At 41.1% G+C, this 18921-nt stretch overlaps 1 protein-coding gene across 1 annotated transcript in view; it reads left to right on the top strand.

Annotated features, from left to right (window-relative positions):
- LOC122807523 (toxin MIT1-like) overlaps nt 1-18921 on the top strand; it is a 266662-nt gene that overhangs the window by 116802 nt on the left and 130939 nt on the right. Inside the window, exon 2 of the mRNA XM_044078448.1 lies at nt 6847-6972. Coding sequence (XP_043934383.1) covers nt 6847-6972 — 126 coding nt within the window. The remainder of the gene's footprint in view (nt 1-6846; nt 6973-18921) is intronic.

Here is an 18921-nt window from a genome sequence, read left to right as displayed (position 1 = left end):
GAACATTTCATGTTGTGATAAACAGTCTGAATTTGTAACACACTCATAGGCCTATACAGTAAGCAGTCATGCTGAGGCTATAGAAGAAAACTACAGATGCAGACAATGTGTTTGTGCTGAGACCACCTGTAATACATCCCTTCCTTCATGCTGACAGAACACTCCATCCTCTATGCATGCTTTGGATTGTATGTATGAACTTCCCTGGAAAAGGTGCCACCATGGAAAAGGATGCACATTGCTGGAGCATAGATCTCCTGAAGGTGCCCTGGACCTGCACACCAGAACCTGGTACAGTGTTGAGTTGACTGTTTGAGCTGTGTCCGTAAATGCTCATTCACAAATGCCAGCACTACCCACATCTGAACAGTCACACTCTTCTGGAGACACCAGCCCCTCTATGAACATTCTCCCAGCCTTCCCACTGTCACTCACCTATGACTCACACAATCGCATATGACAGTAACCTGTAAGCACACACACACACATATTCACATACTCACTCACACACACACACACACACACACACACACACACACACACACACACACACACACACACACACACACTCTCTCTCTCTCTCTCTCTCTCTCTGTCTGTTGTTGACATGTCAATGTTGTTCTTCCCACCTGTGCATCTGATGACTACTCTGCCCAGTTCTCTTTTATCTGAGTAGCCTTTGTCTGATGCATAGTGTGACTAGTTCATGCATGGTCTGGCACATCATGGGTGTAGTATTGCAAGAATCATTTTTACTGTTATACATCATGTCTTTTCTAGCCTACAGTTATGAACCAGATGCTTAGCCAGTGCTATGGCGTACTCTGCCCACCTTTGCCTCACTTACTCATCCTGTGCAGCTAGCTCACACATAGACTCCTGATCAGGTACTTTCTCAACTGCTGACTCCAGGAATGTCTCCTGCTGATATGTCTCTTCTACTGTGTCTGTTTGCATATCAGTGTTTATTTATTTATTATCCTTTGTTAACCAGGTTAGTCCCACTTGGTTAGTAGCCTATTTTCTATGGAGACTTAAGGTGGTATTTAAACTACTAGGGGAAATTTGGCCAGGGCATGGGGTAACGTCTACTGTTTTCTATAGGTGCCATGGGATCTTTTACATCCATCTGAACTATCACTAACTCAAACAGATGGGACCTCAGTTTAACATCTTATCTAAAGGATGACACACTTGGGAGTGCAACATCCCACCCTTATGCTTCATTGCAGTGTCAGCCCATCTACCTGGTATGGGAGAAAAACACAGTCTTCTACACATAAGGTGTGCATGGTATCTGTTGTGCCACTAACAATGCTAATGTTGTGCAGTATTCCACACACAGAGCAAATATTTCACTGCACCTTCAAGATCATACTCTAGAACACCACCATAGACATCTAGGCAGCAAAAGCTGGTCTTTAGTAGTCCATTTGACAATAATTTATGTCTATGACTGAACAGTATTATATACATTTCCTGCCATGGTCTGTGGGCTTATTATGGAAGTTATTAACTATGGCTCAAGGGCATATCTGGTATTGCCAACAAGGCAGCCCTGTGGGAAATCACCCTGCATGAACTATTGATGTAAATCACATGTGTGCCAAATGTAGTAGTCATGAGCACTGCCTGGGTGGCCTTCTGAGACTGACACATTGCATATTACACCCTGTGCATTACAAACTACCTGGCAGTAGATGCTGTGGAACCCCTTTCTGTTGATATGTCTCTACCCTTGTTCCTCGGGTGGATCCTTGATGACAATGGTAGTGCAGTCGGTGGCTCACAGTACTGCAGGGAAATAGCCTGGGTCATAAAATGCCCACATGATGTTGCTTCTCTCCTCTATGGTATGTGAAAACCACACATGTGCTCTGATGTGCTATAGCATGCTATTGACAAACTGGTGGTATATCCTTGACACGTATGCCTGGGGTACATTGACACTGTCCCCATTGGTGACTAAAAGGTTCCTGTAGCTAAAATTCTCAAAGCAACATATACCTTGGGTTCTACAGGGATAGAAACTCCATATATCCCACAAGCCTGCATATGAGAGCAATTTATCTTGACCAGCTCCTGCATAGTGCCTCCATCCAAACAGTAGCAGTCCATTGTTTCTGTGTCAGGAAGGTATACTATGCTAGGGGTGGATGGATAACTTGGTGGTCCTAAGGGTGACACCATGCACCTCTGTAACTACCAGTAGTAAGAACAGCCTCTTGCTTACAAATATTGAGTAAAATAGAAGCTACTGCATACATGTTTTTGTGGTCTTTTACCTGTAACTACAGAATTTTAATGCAGTCAGCAGCTGTAATGGTATCTTCTGATCAGGCAAAATATATATACTTTTAAATCATTCTGCTATATTGTTTATTTTCATTTGTATTTGCCATTACCCTCAATTTTAATAATATTACTAATTTCTTTGTCATTATGCCATCATTTGCATGTTATACAGGCTATAGAATTTCCCGTGCCTCTGAATCAGCTTTGCCCATTGTGTAGATGTTGTTCGCATACATTCAGCTACAGTGATGTACAAAATGTTTCTGAATCCCACAGAAACAGTTTTGTGGGATCATATAATATCCTTCTTATCCAAGACCTGTAATACATTAAATCTGCATTCTGGAATCCTCCTATTTCTTATTATGCAATAATTTCATGCCCTGGCCTTTCCATCTGTGCCAGAAATATACAACCACTGCATTATTTGATTCTTTATAGGTTCATAAGTTCATACTAGGCTATCTGCCCTAGGGCATTTATAAGCCTAGCCAGAGTGTGTTTGGCTTTCGCCACCCGTTTTTAAATGAATTTTGCTATGCCCTTTTTCGAGGTTAGTATACTGTGCCTCTGTCTAACAGTGACACAGAAGTGATACCTGGGGTAAACCTACAATCTCCCATCCACTCATCAAGATTCCTCTTGAAGAGAGTCAATGAGGGACTCTGCCTAACCTGGACTGGGATTTTATTCCAGAGTGAAGGGAGCCTCTGGGTTATGAATCTGTCCCTCCAGCATGTCCTATTTATTTCAGTGCTGAGGTTCAAGTCTCTCGAGCGCGTAGCTCGATGGGATTTGGATTTTCTGAGGTGCAGCATGTCCATTAATTCTGGGTTGGACATGGCTTTATACGTCAGGCACAGATCGCCTCTGAGCAGGCGGTATGCCACTGAGTAGAGCTGGAGTTTCTTTAACCGGGCAGCATATGGCATCTGTTTGAGCCCTTTGATCCACTTGGTGAGGTACTTTTGGGGTCTTTCCAGTTGCTGCAGGTGTCTGGTAAGGTACATCCCAAAGGGGCATTGTACTCAATTATGGGCCTGATGATGGATGAGTAGAGAGGCACGATAACCTCCCCTGATCTAGACATGAATCCCTTCATGATTAGGTGGGCTATATAAAATGTTTTTCTAACCATTTTGGCCACGTGGTTGTCAAATGAGAGATTGCTATCAACTTGGGTCCCCAGGTCCCTAATTACTTCTTCCGTACTTAATGGATTACCACCTATGTGGTAATTTGTGGGCACTTTGTTTTTGCCAAAGGGGATGACTATACACTTTTTGGCGTTTAGCTTGAGGCCATGGCTCTGGCACCAGTTGTCTGTTTCTATGAGGCCCTTTTGTAGGATGCTTGTGTCGGCTGGAGTGTTGATTATGGCGCCCAGTTTGCAGTCATCTGTGAACTTGGTCAGCCGCAGTCCTTCCATGTTAGCCTGTACTTCCAAGAAATATATACCGAACAAGAGAGGTCCCAGGACTGAGCCTTGTGGGATGCCACTTATAACTGGTTTGGAGTCTGACATGGCTCCAGCAATTCTAACCATGTGGGTTCTGTCCTTGAGCCAGTTTGCAACCCATCTAGTGACATAGGGGTGTATATTTAAGCTGGTGAGCTTATCTATAATGCCCGAGTGGGGTATTGTATCGAAGGCTTTTGCAAGGTCCAGGTAGGCTGTGTGGACCACCTTCCCCTCGTCAATGGCCTTGGTAACTGTTTCAAAGAAATCAGCCAGGTTTAAGAGGCAGGATCTGCCCTTAACAAAGCCGAACTGGGTAGGATCCAGTGTCTGTAGGTCCCCAATATCTTTATTTATGAGGTCCATGATGATCCTTTCCATAGCTTTGCAGACCAAGCTAGTCAAGCTTATGGGGCGATAGTTTCCAGGATCCGTTGAGGCACCAACCTTTGTGGAGAGGGACCACTGTTGCTGTACGCCACTCTTTGGGTACATATCCTGTAGTAAGGCTGAGATTGAACATTAGTTTTATGTTTGGGTTTAGTTCTTCTTGGAGTTCATGTAGTACGCAGCCCGGGACATCGTCTGGTCCCATTGATGCTGTGTTTTTTGCTTTGGAGAGGGCGGCTCTTACCTGAGCATCTGAGATGTCAGGGGGGCAGCACTCTGCTGGGATAGATATTTGCCCTTTTGGTGGGGAAGGGGGGGATAAGTTTGCCCTGAACCTGTCAGCTAGGATGTTGGCAATGTCTGTGGGTTCGGTGTATTTTTTGTCATTTTGGACTAATTCTGAGCATATCTGGGAATTCCCACCCAGGTTCTTAACATAACTAAAGAAAGCCTTGTGATTATCCTTAGTGTCCTGTACAATTTTTCTCTCGAATCTGGCCTTAGACGATTTTATGAGTGCCCGTAGTTTTTTGCTAATACTGATCAGAGATGCCTTCCCTTTTTGGGATTTTGCTCTATCATGTAGTAGCTTCCTCCTTCTATTGTATAGTTTGTTTATGGCTGGGGTCCACCAGACAGGATGCCTAACTTTGGAAGATTGGGTCTTGGTTTTATTTGGGATTGCATGATCCATGCATTCCTGAAGGTGTTCATAAAATGCATTTATAAAGGATTCTGCGGTCTGGACCATATTTTCCACAGGCCCGGGGGCTTTGAAGGATTCCACCTTGGTTTTGAGGAGTGTGATATTTGCTTTAGAGAAGTTTTTCACTGTGGTTTTCTGGGCAGGGGCTGGGGTCGGGATGTGAATATCTAGTGAGATTAGTTTATGGTCTGATCTTACCAGTGAGGGATACACTTCTGGTCTGGAGCACAGAGTCCCCATGTTGGTGATGATCAGGTCCAGTATGTTTTCCCCTCTTGTGGGAGTGGCAACAAGTTGTTCCATAGCATTTGAGTTTATAAATTCTATGAACCTTTGGGCTAGGGTGTTGGAGCTAGAGTAATGCTCCCAGTCTATGTTAGGGTAGTTGAAGTTTCCCAATATAATGGTGTTTGGAGAGACCTTCATATTTTCCAGTGTTCTCAGGAAGGCCGAGTGGGGTTCCTGGGTTTGGGAGGGTGGTCTGTAGCAGGCTATAAACTGGAAGGCAGTTTTACCCACTGTTAGTTGCACATGGATAGTCTCTGATGCTTCGTGCTGTGCCACGAACCTGGAGGTGTGGGTATCTTTGACGAATATTGATACTCCCCCTCCTTTTGTGGTTCAGTCCAAGTTTTGGGGCCGAAAAATATGGTATGAGGTATAACCTGGTAGTGCTGGGGTGCTCTCGGGAGCCGTGAACCAGGTTTCTGTTACTGCACAGATATCGATGTTCTCCATGCTAAGGAGAGTTTCGAGTGCGTGCATCTTGAGGTTTAGACTTCTGGCGTTGAGTAGCATTACTCTTAGTTTCTTATCCCTTGTGATACCTATGGAAGTGGGTTTGTCTTTTGAGCCTTGCATAAAAAAGGTACTATGGGGGTGGCAAGAGCCTTTGCCAATATCCGAAAGCTCAGGGGTGACAGGTGCAAGCTGTCCCTAGCGAAGCATCGTGGCTTGTCGAGCATGTCATCCCAGGCAGACAGGCATTGAATCCCCTTTGAATGACACCAATACTTAAGCCAATTGTTGAAATTGATCATCTTGTCTTCATATTGTGGCATCATTCTTGGTGAGGGTAAGATGCTACTCAAGGTCAGGGTCATACTGGCCTGGGCTACATGCTCAGAGAGCTCCTCTATGTCTCTTCATGTAGTCCAGGGAGGTACGTCTCAGGTCATTCACACCAGCATGGACAATGACTGAGTCATATTTGTACTTGCCTTGGAGTGACCTGAGTGCTTGTGTTATGTGGCGGATCCTAGCGCCCGACAGGCAGCTCACCATGACCTTCTCCTTGTTCAGTCTGGTGAGTGGGACGTCAGTGTGCCTGACGATAGAGTCACCTATTACAAGTGTATCAGGTGTGTTGTTTAGCCTTAAGGGCTGTGACTGTTCGGCACACTGGCTTTGTCATTTAACTCAACAGGGCTGTACATCTTCATAATAACAATAAACAGGTGAATTTTCCCAGTGTCATGGATGAATTATTCTCAGCTAATTTAAATCTCACCACAGGTCTCCCTTGAAAATACACCACAGGACTAATGTGACTAGCCTTGTCAATGTAAATAAATAAAATGCATAACTAATAAAATAATTGTATATAATTAAAAGTATTATTGCTATTGGATTATATTTAAGAAATAGAAGGATACTGATTTTACTGCTTATGTATGCAGTATATAAATGTAATCAATGATATTATTCAGTTGCACACTTATTAATGCGGTTTGTTGTACTGACTATGTAAAGCAGTATTGTCTGCTGTAAACTAATTTTAATATGCTTATTAACTCAAGTCTTTGAAGAATGGGCAGGTTATTCATATTTAAAAATATGGTAAAATAATGACAGGTACAAGTATACTACATTTACAATGCATATACATACTCCTCTTAAGGCTATTCTATTTACATTCTATTTTAACAGTGAAACATTTTATTTTCTTTTTTCAGATTGCCTTCTAAATTGTATTTTAATTTTTTTTTTTTTTCAGGCTTGTGAAAGAGATATACAATGCGGAGGAGGAATGTGTTGTGCAGTCAGCCTTTGGATTAGGAGCTTGCGAATGTGCACACCATTAGGCAAGAAAGGAGATGAGTGTCATGTTTTGAGTCATAAGGTTAGTATATGCCAATAATTGCTTTTTACTAAGGCAAATGAAAGTCTCATATACTAAACAGTTTCAAAAAGTAAAATAATTTTATAATGAGTGCCATAACATCCATTGGCTCCTTACTGTGGAGGAGCATATGTCTAACTGTGTGTTATATCCAAGGGAAAAAAATTAACTGTTTTCTAGTCTCCTCACCATTTAAAAGATTGCAAAACAGATGGTAGTTCCTGTTTTATGGTATGATGGACTTTTTAATGACTTAAATTTGAGTATCTTTAATAAAGGCAAAGTGATTACTTTTTACATTATAGATTCATACCCAAAAATAAATCATAGATCACTTCTGTGGCTCTGCTCGACAGGGGCATAGGAAAATAATTTACTTGGGTGGCGAAAGCCAGGGCACCTTTTTGGCTAGGCTTATATAGGCCCTAGGGCCAATAGCCTAGTACCTACCTATGAACCTATGAACCTATAGATTCGGAAAACTAATGCAAAGTATTTTTTATTTAAAAGACTAAATGCACTGACTTGCTAGATTATTATTAGATGGTGCCGCTTCTGTAATATACTGTCAAAATGGTAGACCTGACAGATGTCATTTTTAGGGGCAATTTGTTGTTTTCTGCCAGTTGACATTATGAATTGCATTAAGAGAGAAGCATGAGACATCCAGTTGAGGAATAAAGAAAGACAGGGGCCACATCAGAAAACACGAATTGGCTGATCTAATAGTAAGAGAAGAATATTACATCATTACGTGCTATTTTCTCACTGTTACCGCTTAGTCTGTCTTCCTGTATCTGACTTTTTCTACCTTGTATATATGCTAAGTTCAGCATGCGCACACTATGTTTAGCTCTTGTAAATGGCATATACCTCTGTTGAAGTTTTGAAATATTACAGAATTTCACATAGTAAATGTGACAGTTTTGGCTGTCTACCTAATACAAAACTCAGGATGAGAAAATAATTGCATTTTGCTGCCATGCACTGTTCATATAAGTGTAAATATGCACATATATATGAATATTTAAAATATGCATGCCTATCATTTATATTTACAACCTCACTCCCATATATACAATATCACAGTGTTGAGCTCTATTTTAGCATATTGATAGAGGCCCATTTACCAGTGTCCACATCATACCTCTCAACTGTCCAGAATTTCACAGAATGTCCAGATTTTTGTCTCACATTTTTGATCTGGTCCTCATAAAATGTGTGACTTTCTGGCAAATCTTTGAGGATCAAAGTCACTAAATAATGATAGACATTTGAGTTTCAGATGTCATATTCTTCAGAAAATGCTTGTTAATGCAAAACCTGTTAACCTTTCAACTTTCTAAGTATATAGGAGCAATGCTTAAAATCTGTTCCTGATTTGGGCCTTTGACTCCCTCCCCCTTATTTTTGGCCTTGTGCAGAATGCTTGCAGTAAGAGGTTGAGAGGAATGGCCCTAACATGAAAACCAGCAAACGTCCTTTTTTTAAATTTTTCATGCTTCTGTGACTCTATTGTCACACTCAGTACCTAAGTGTTAAAATTATCAAGGTGGGAAATTTTGTCAGGTATTTTCTGACTATAATAAGCCCTATTTAAGCAATGATTGAATGAAAAATCTTCTGCCATCATATTCTATTCCCCACTGTACCCTCCAACTATAAGTGTGTCATTATATACTCCACTAATTATATATAATGGCTATGGTCAGTTCAACTGGCTCACTTTACAGTAGGTTACAACATGAAAAAGTCTGTTAATTTAAGTGGTTCAAACTGATAAGTTGCTACATGAAGGAACACACACCTCATGCAAGGGGCGTTACCATCTGCACAGCCCAGGGGTGGCTTGTAGTACAGGGTGCTGAGTAGCAACCCCCCCCCCTGCCCACCCCACCCCCCAACACACACACACACACACACACACACACACACACACAAAATAAATAGGGGAAAAAAATTAAAAAATATATTTACTTTATCTTTTTTTCTTATTATGAAATTGGAGCTTTAGTGTTACTGCTACCAGTACTATTATTGAAATCAGAACGCAATGAAAAGTAAAAAAAAATAAATCAGCGTATTCTGCTTGCTGAGCTGTTTTTAAAACAGCCCAACACTACATCTGTTTGACAATTCAAATAAGGCAACTATGCCTTATTACTGTTCTTCTTGCTTTCTGCAGAAGGCAAAATCATCACAGAAAGTGTTTCAATGGGCTGCTGTATGAAGCAAAAAAGAGCCATTTCTATTGGCGCAGGATGCCTCAAGTGACTATCTCAGAATGAGGCAGCCTGAGACTGAAAGTAAAATATATGCTTAATAGACTATTGCTACAATGTGGAAGCAAATATTTTTTTTAATTAGCTGTATATGTGCCATCAAGTATGTAGCAAGGTGATTATTTTATTATAAGTGAGTGAGAGAGAGAATGTGTGTGTGTGTGTAGGCATAAATGCTCTCAACTGTCCCTGATTTCAAAGAATGTCTTATATAGCCTCTTATTTTCGTCTGTTCCTTGCAAAGATTTTGAATTTCTGGCTAATCAGTGAGAAACGCAGTCAGTAACAAATGTCAGACATAAAGTACATGCAGAAAAAAAACTGCTAATGCAAAGCCTGTTATTCTAGCAATATTTTAAGTTTATAAGGGCAACATATTTCCCTGATTTTGGTTCTTTGTCCCCCATTATTTTTTTAGCTTTCTGCTTAATTCTTGAGCAAACAGTTTGAGAGCTATGTTGAAGAAGAGAAGGATTTAGAGGGTTGCAATCTGTATTCTGACAGCAGTAAGCTGAGAAGACACTTTTCTGTATGTCAGGTACTTTATGTATTTGCTCATTCATTTGATCACAGTCAAACCTGTGGGGTGTACAGTCACAGTTATACAAGTGGCTATAACTGATGGTGGTCACAGTGTGTGTGTGTGTGTGTGTGTGTGTGTGTGTGTGTGTGTGTGTGTGTGTGTGTGTGTGTGTGTGTGTGTGTGTGTGTGTGTGTGTAATATATGTGTCTTGGGAGCATACATGCTCTCAACTGTCTCTGATTTCACCAAATGTGTCAGGTTTTGACTCATATGTAGTCTGTTCCTTGCAGGTTTGTAATTTGATTGGCAAATTAATGAGGACCGCAGTCAATAACTAATGACAGACATTTGAATTTCATACTTAATAGCCTTCAGAAAAAGCTTTGTAGTCTAATGCTTATTATTTGATTGCAAACTGCTGAAGTACTCATTCATAGTCATATAGGTATGGTCGTGTATACATGTGTGTGTGTAAGATATGTGTGATTGTATGTGTAGGTGCCATACATGCTGTCAACAGTCAGTGATTTCATAAATGTCTCTGATTTTACTTCATATTTGGTCTGTTCCAGTGTGGACTGTAGTCACTAAATAATGACAGATGTTTGCGTTTCAGGCTTAACAGCATTCAGAAAAGCATGCTAATGGAAAACCCATATTCTTGCAATGCTTTATATGTGTAAGGACAATGTTTGTCCTTGATTTTGGTCCTTTGTCTCCCATTGTTTTTAGCTTTCTGTCTTAAGTCTTAAAATAAGAAGTATGTGTGGAGGGAGGAGTTAAATGCATCCTGACTGCAGTAAGCTGACAGGATATATTAATTTATGGCAGTTATGTATTTATTCATTCATTCATTTGATTGTAATCAAATTTCTGAGGTATAGAGTGACAGTGGCTGTAACTAGTGGTCACGTGTGTGTGTGTGTGTGTGTGTGCGTGTGTGTGTGTGTGTGTGTGTGTGTGTGTGTGTGTGTGTGTGTGTGTGTGTGTGTGTGTGTGTGTGTGTGTGTGTGTGTGTGTGTGTGTGTGTGTGTGTGTGTGTGTGTGTGTGTGTGTGTGTGTGTGTGTGTGCGTGTGTGTCCAGGAACAGAGAGTTTGCAATAGTTTGCATGTTGTATGGTTTTGCTTGTTTGCCACTTTCGTGTCTAGATATGGTCACCTTCAGCTCTCGAGTGTACAGTGGGAGATAAGTCTGTTTCGATGTTTCTAATCCAACAAACTATTTATTTACAACTACTTATTTAATCTTTAGGTTTTTCATTGTCGTCAATGTTGTAGTCATCTTTTCATACACCTTTGAGTGTACTCCTTCCTACCATTGTTGGTAGGCCTAGCCTTCCTTCCCTACTGTCTTTACACTTAGTGTATACCGCCTTACTTACCATAGTTGGTCATTTTTCCTTTTTACAAGACTGTTGTATTGCTTCTTTACCACAGTTGGTATTTAACCTTTCCTCTTGCTGTTTAAAAAAAGTTTTGTTTAGTATTTCTATTATTATTATAGTTTATCTTTCAGAATGTTTGAAAAAGTTCCTTCAGGATATAAAAAGTGTGATGTGTGGGCATACATTGCTTTATTTGGATGCCTACAATCTTTGTGTATATTGCTTGGGCCCAGATAATTTGCAAAAGGATTGCAGTATCTGTCATAGATTCCACCTATGAGCATTAGCTGACAGGAAAAACAAACTGATTTTGAAAGGCTTGCTGCCAACTTCCTTCTCCAAAGTCATTACTGGGGTTCAGTCCCCCAAACACAAAGCTATAGACCCTAAAAAAAGGTCTAAACCTTCTAAGTCTTCAGCTTCTTCTTCCTCAGAACGTAAAAAGAAGAAAGAGAAATTAGATCGAAAATTACTCACAGTCCGGCCACCATCAGATCCAATCAAGCCTGTTCCAGATTCCACACCCTCAGGTCCGAAACCTTTACCAAGGACTATTTATTCTCCTAGCCTGGATCCAGTTCCATCCAGAGTGCCTTCTCCTTTTTTAGAGAGGAACTCCAAATCACCATCCATAACATCTTCTCATTCCTCCAAGAATCTCATGGAAGCAGATGTGGAGGGGATGATCTGAAAATTCTTCATGGCTCAGTTTCAGATGGGAGTTCTTATGGATCCTACCTCTTTGGGTCAGGAAGTCAAATCATCTACCACGCCACCCATTACAGCTCCTTCTCCAATGCAACCTGTTGTTTTAGAGTCTGCGGATCTGAGCATTCTGAGTCCATCTGGTTCAGCTCCAAAGAAAGCACCTTTGTCAGATCCAAATACTGCTCTGAGTGCACCAGCTCCGAGATGGACAACTCATGGAGCCAAAGCATCCCTGTCAGATCCAGGAGGTTTTCTGAGCCATTTCTTCCTCTTGAAGCCTCAGAACTGGACAGCTTAGCTCCAACTTCCATCTTGGGGGAATTGTTCTTTGGGCAGTGGGAGGTGACGAGCCAGAAACTTGCATCTTCAGCTCTACTGTCTTACTCCTCTCTGGAGCGATCTGCCTTTGAGGCTGTGAAGAGAGTGTTCTCTTCTCTGGCTGGTCAGAAGGGTCCCACCTCCTCAGAACTACCCTCTATGTCTCAGATAACTTTGCACCATGATCCTCAACATTCTACCCCACAGGGACAGCCAGCTCAATGCTTCCAGACTACCCAGCAGGGTCTCCTAATCTCTTCTGATGCTTCATCAGACGACCCCACTGAGGAAGTCTCTAGGAAGAGGAAGTGCAAAAGGAGGCATTTGGACTTCCCTCAAGAGTCAGCCACTGAGGATACTGAGTTTGATTTCAGAGAGGAGTCCCCAAAATTACCCCCCAATGACATCTCATTTGGAGACATTCTTGAGATCCTTAAGCAGAAGGCTGACTGGTCTCCCAAGACCCTTCTCCAGAGGAATCAGTATTTCTGGAAGCCTTTGGAATTGGCCCGTCTACCTCCTACGTTACTCCACCCACCAATGAGCTCATTGACTTGGTCTCTAGGCGGGCATGGAAGGAACCTGATATGGTTAACCCAATCCCCAAGAGGCCAGACTGGATTCTGGCTCCACCAGTAGGCAGGGAATTTTGGGGTAAATGGGGTAGTTGCCATGGTCATGGTGGTAGCCACAAAAAGGAAACTTGAGAAACAGTGTTCCACTGTCCATTCTCCTAACAGAGAGTCTAGGGCAATGGACAGATTTGGGAAGTGTGTTTATGCTTCAGTGACATTTGCACTCAGATCACTGAACTGTCAGGCACATTTTACAAGACTTCAAAGAGATTTGATTAAAGCGCTTTCAAAATCTCTTTCTGGAACCGAAACTGCTGAGGCTTAATTTTTAGTAGTCTTTCAGCTGGCCACACTACAAGCTAAATTTAATTTGTGCATGAGGCTTATCTCACATGCTGCAGAAGGTGCCTCAAGGGCTGTGGGTTCAGGTATTTCCATAAGGAGGCATGCCTGGATGTGCCTGTGTGATTCTGCGGAGCCCTTCATGTCCTCATTTGCCAATGATCCTTTTGACAGCTCTTCTTTGTTTGGCCCCACAGTGAAAGACACACTCTCCAGGTGTGAAAAAATGGAATGACTCTCTCTGCAGTGTGCATGCATTTTTCGACCCCTCAAAGGACCTTTCCAGGAATCAATGGGGAGGTTGAAAAAATGTGGTTCGGAAAGCCCCAGGGTCCTTTCCAAGACACACATGAAGATAGTTCCCCCAGAGGCCGAGGGAGGAGCTATAATGAAAGATGATGCCCCCATGGTAGAGGAGGCCCACAAAACCAGGGATCTAGACACTCCTTTTCTGACAGACCCTTTCAGCTGTCCTGAAAGGGGGCCCGATTGCCACCTCTGGAGGAAGTTGGAGGTTGCTTATATCTGTATCAGAGAGCCTGGCTAGATATAACAAAAGACACTTGGGTGCAGAGGATTATTTCCAGAGGTTATATAATTCCCTTTTCCCTACCACCTCAGTTATCAAGAAAATTTCCCAGTGTTTCACCCAATCAGAGGAAAGCAGCAACACTAGAAATTCAAAAGCTGCAAAGAAAAAGGATCATCCAAGAGGCCCTACCAGACCAAATATAATCCGGAACTTACTCAAGATTCTTTTTTACTGCCAAAGAAAACAGGGTACTGGAGACCAGTTTTGAATCAAAGTGTATTGAACAAGTCAGTTCAACACACAAAGTTCAAGATGGCCATGGTTCAGTCCATTCTGCCCTTTCTGGGCAAGGAAAACTGGATGTACTCAATAGATCTTCAAGATGCGTACTATCACATAAAGATGAACAGACGATCCTGAAGGTATTTACACTTCTAGCTGGGAGCCAGTCATTATCAGTTGAGAGCACTGCCCTTTGGCCTCAGTACAGCCCCAGGGGTATCCACCAAGTGCATGGCAGTGGTAGCAGCTCACTTGAGACTTCAAGGCTTCTGGGTGTTTCCATATCTAGTCCATATCTAGAAGACTGGCTCATTACCACCCCAACCAGGTATCGACTGATAGAAGCATGAGATCAAGTGCTACAGACTTGATCACATCTTGGAACAATTGAAAATTACAAGAAGTTTCACTTACAACTGACCCAGACATTAGAATTCATAGAAACTGCGTTCAACATAGTATCTATGATAGCTTCTCTTTCACTACCAATAGTGCAAATGATAAGAATGCAGGTAAGGAAAATAATTTGCAGTACCAGAATTTCAGCCCAATTGATTCTGCAAGCCCTGGAGTCAATATCAGCAGCAATAATTTTAGTTCCTTTAGTGAGATTCCGCATGAGAATTCTACAATGGATGCTAGCAATACAGTGGTCAATACTTTCTCAACCTATGTCAGTGAAGATAAGAATAACTCATGTATGCAAAATATACCTTTGCTGGTGGATGCAATCACAACAGGTATTAAAAGGCTGTCCTTTCATCCTCCCTCAGCCCGAGGCCGTAGTGACCATGGATGCTTCCCAGATTGGGTGTGCATTTTCTGGGGAAAACAGTCCAAGGCACTTGGTCCCCCAAAGAGGCCAACTTGCATATCAATGTTCTGGAGATCAGAGCGGTGCTTTTGGCATTGCAGGTATTCCAAGACTCTCTCCCTCTTGGAGCAATTGCAATCCAGACAGACAATATGTCAGTAGTTTGGTACATCAAAAAGCAGGGGGGAAACCACGTCTATGTTGTGATCCCTCAGAGTGTGGCAATGGGTGATATCTTCCAACTGCTTTAGTTCTAATAGCAATGCATATTCTGGGGAAGTCCAACTTGAGACCTAGCTCCCCCAAGCCCCCACCTTAACTGAATGATTTGCACCACATTTGTTACAGCAGAGTCTTGATTAGTTAGGATATGTTAAAAGGAGAGATGAAAAAGCTAAAAAGAAAGACTACATGTGAAAAAAAAAAGACGTAATCTCTGTCTGGTGTTACATTTTACCTAGCCTTGCTGTTTGCAGTGAGATACCTGAGGTGCATACATTCCACAAAATTAATATATGTGGGCACTGAGGTAGACTGCGAATGAAAGTGACTGATGCCACATGTTGTTTGATTACAGCTGATGGTCATTGACCTGTTGTAATAGAGCCCCACACCATGTAATTTAGCCCTATGTATTCATTTTCTTCCTGTACCATTATCCTCTCTGCTTTAAAGTCACCAGCCACCACTGGTACAACCTAAGATAAATTAACTGCAGGATCAATAAACCTCAAGACATGTTATAAAGCTTGTCAGTCTGATCCAGTTTGATTAAACAGACAGTTTGGAACATGTAACAGTGAAAACTGAGCTGATCAGCTTTAAATGAGCCGAGTTTAGTACTACTAAAGCAGTTTTTCTATAAGGTTTGCCCTTTATATTTCTGCAATGGTTTGAACCAGTAATTATAATGTTAATATTATTTTAAACTGTCCTCAATCATTCACCATGGCATCTATGGGCCTTTTGTACATAAACTTTGTCTCTGTCTTTGTGTTGCTCTATAGAAAAGGTAATTGTACTTGTTTGCAAAAAAAATTGTTCCTTTCTTGTAGAATGTTGCAGATAAACTGTTATGCATCATGGAGAGGACCGTATGATGACTTTGTTAAAAATATGGGTCAGAGCTACTCATAGCATTTTTAGTTTTGAGCCTGTGTTTAATAAGATGAACAGTTACTCGGGTTATAAGTGGTTTTCTGTATATGATGATGAACCTGCAACCCATAAAACAGTGATATATTCTCCACTGGGCAGTAGGTCATAATGTCCAGCTTTATGTGTTTTTTGGCAAGACTGTTCAAGCAATTTATTTTTTATTTATTTTTGGTTTACCTTTACATGTTTGAAGATCAAATCTTTGAACAGGTGCCGCGAACTGTAAACCGCAAAATTCCAGAAAAGCGAAAACCGAAGTGCCAAATTACGAAATGCCACCCCCTTTTTGACCCATGGTAGCACTTGTTTCAATGGCGAAGGTTTTATGATATTTCAGAAATTCGGCATTATGGAATTCACATATCTGGTTTGCGAATGTGCATGTACGACCATTTGACTTTCAAACATGTAAAGGTAAACCTTTATTTTTATTTACCCTTTGTTGACCAAGTTAGTCCCACTAGGGTAGTAGCCTTTTTTCAGGGGTTACCCAAGGTGGTATTTATACTACTAGAAGGAAATTTGGCTAGAACAATGGAGAACTTCCACTATTCTTTTGATAACTGGGATGGGATCTTTTACATTAATTTGAGCTACCACTAGTTCAAACAAATGGAACCTTAGTTTAACGTCTCGGCGCACTCAGGAGTGCAGCACTCCCCCTAGTGCATTGCAATTCCATTAAGTCTTATGACTATTCATATCTTGCCAGTAATCTCCCTCATACTGTGTCTCCTTTCTGCAGGAGGGTCATCCCATCTAGTAATCTAGGCTATGTTTAAAGGAAGATAATGCTTAACATGCAGGAGAAACTTGTTCCAGAGGTTTGGGAGATGCTGGGTTATAAATATATTCCTTCACCATATTTTATTTGTCTGTTGGTGAAGATTTAGGTACCTGGTTTTAGTACTGGTGGAGCTATTAGACTTTTGGAGATAAAGGAGGTCCAGGATAACTAGGTCTCTAGTGACACAGTAAGTGAGACAGAGATCCCCTCTCAAACGTCTATAAAACATTGAATAAACAAATAGAATTTTTTGGTAGCTCAGGGACTTTAGGCCTGAGATCTTTTTCAGTTAGGAACCTTTGGAGTCTTTCTAATTTTTTGATATGTTTAGTGAGATATCCAATCTTTTTTATTTTTTCTTACATTGTTTTATTCAGAACCTAAGGTAGGTCATCTGCTACCCTGGACAGTTCCCCAGTGTAGTTGTCCCCTCAATAAAAAAAGAAAAAAAAAAGAGCTTCCCAGTGTTGACGATCCTGAAGAAAGAAGAAGCTCTTCTGAAGTGCACTCTGAACTACTAAGTGCAAGCACAAATACAGTATTGGCATTCATTTGACTGCCAGTACTACAGTGCACCCCATCAGCAACTGATAACAGCTTGTATCCAGGACAGCTGCCCCCTCTGCCCTGTTCTATTAACTGCTTTGTTTTAATTACAGAAATATTGCCTGTACCTGCCATTGAGTCTTCTTGACTTTATTACTAATTTGTTTATTGGTTTTATTTATTCTACTTATGACTTTTTTCATTACTGTGCATGCTGCTTTGCGAAATGCACCATAAAGTTGAAACTGACGATTTATGAAGCTTGCTTTCTCCACCCTTGAAATCTCATAATGTTTAGAAGATTCTCTTGTGAGTTTGCCTTGCTCTGTACTATCTGGACCCTACCTTATCACAAACAGCTTGTGTATTATATTCTGATTTGCCCTTCCACTGTGATGACTCTGGAGCTGGTACTGATTCTGGGGGGGCATCTCTAATCTTCTGTAGCTCAGTCTTTTGAAACCAGGTACCACATCTTTTGGAATCTCATACTACACCAGTTTTGGGAGCATTAGTTTAAGAGACTCCTCAAGACCTATGTTTCTAATCATGCTTTTTAATGATTCTGCATCTTTATTTGTAATTTATCTAATTTGACTGGTAGGCTAGATCAGCATTGCTTTGTTTTGATTTACTGTCTCTAATTTGATTTTATTGTACTATATTTAATTAAATCATATGTTTTGCTTGCGTTCCATGCATGACTGTAATAGTTACATTTCATCAGTGTTCAGAAATTAATGAAACATAATTCTAAATTACTAAGACGCGTGCGCGCACACACACACACACACACACACACACACACACACACACACACACACACACACACACACACACACACACAAAAAACATTTTTGGATGGGACTTTTTCCTCACACATCCCATTATGTTTACATATCAACTCCAACATTATGTAACAGTGAGGAAAAATGAAACAAAAAAACTATAACATATCCCAGTCCTGCACAACACAGGTTCATTTGGGTTTCAACAAGCCACAGATCAAATACGACAAAAAGCTGATCCCCCAGACTCCACTCATAGTGCAGGATAACTAAATACATTTGATCTGAATTATAACCTGGGGATAACGAATTATTATTTTCCAAAGAGAAATCAAGTACACCTTCAAACAAGAGTAAGATCATGCTTTGCGGTCTGAAGTTCACCTTCAGTCAGGACCAGTTAACCACTTTAAGACAGACAATCATAAATGGCTGATACCATAAAATATTTAGGATTATACACTGACTTCAGCAGGAGTAGGTGATGCCATAATATATGTAGGGGTACGTACTGATCAGTACATACTATTCAAGGAATGTATAGTGTTATCTATTGCAAAGATGCATAAACACTTCAGTATGCTTCATAGGTTCAGCTGACTCGTAACAGAACAAAAAAGGTTTACAAAAGCAGTGTCCCCATCTAATTCTACACAGATTTAAAATTTTTTTTTTCCTTTTAGTTCTCTTTGCTCCTGTTTCCTACCAGTCATTAGCTCCATCCTGGGCAATCAGCCTATTCATTCACCATCACTTGGGTGAGGGCCAACTGGGAAGGGTCATCATTCAGAAAGTCATCGGGATGGTTTGAAATTTTTTCCCCACATACACTCAGTGTTAGTGTGGGGATGGAGTCATGCAATGCCCTAATAACAAAGTATACCTCCACGCACTTCCACAAGAGGATAA

Source organism: Protopterus annectens, chromosome 7.part1 (genome assembly GCF_019279795.1).
Source record: "Protopterus annectens isolate FY-2018-M chromosome 7.part1, PAN1.0, whole genome shotgun sequence".
Lineage (NCBI taxonomy): Eukaryota > Metazoa > Chordata > Ceratodontiformes > Protopteridae > Protopterus > Protopterus annectens.
Note: the sequence above shows the minus strand (reverse complement) of the source record. Positions and strands in the feature narration are given on the sequence as shown.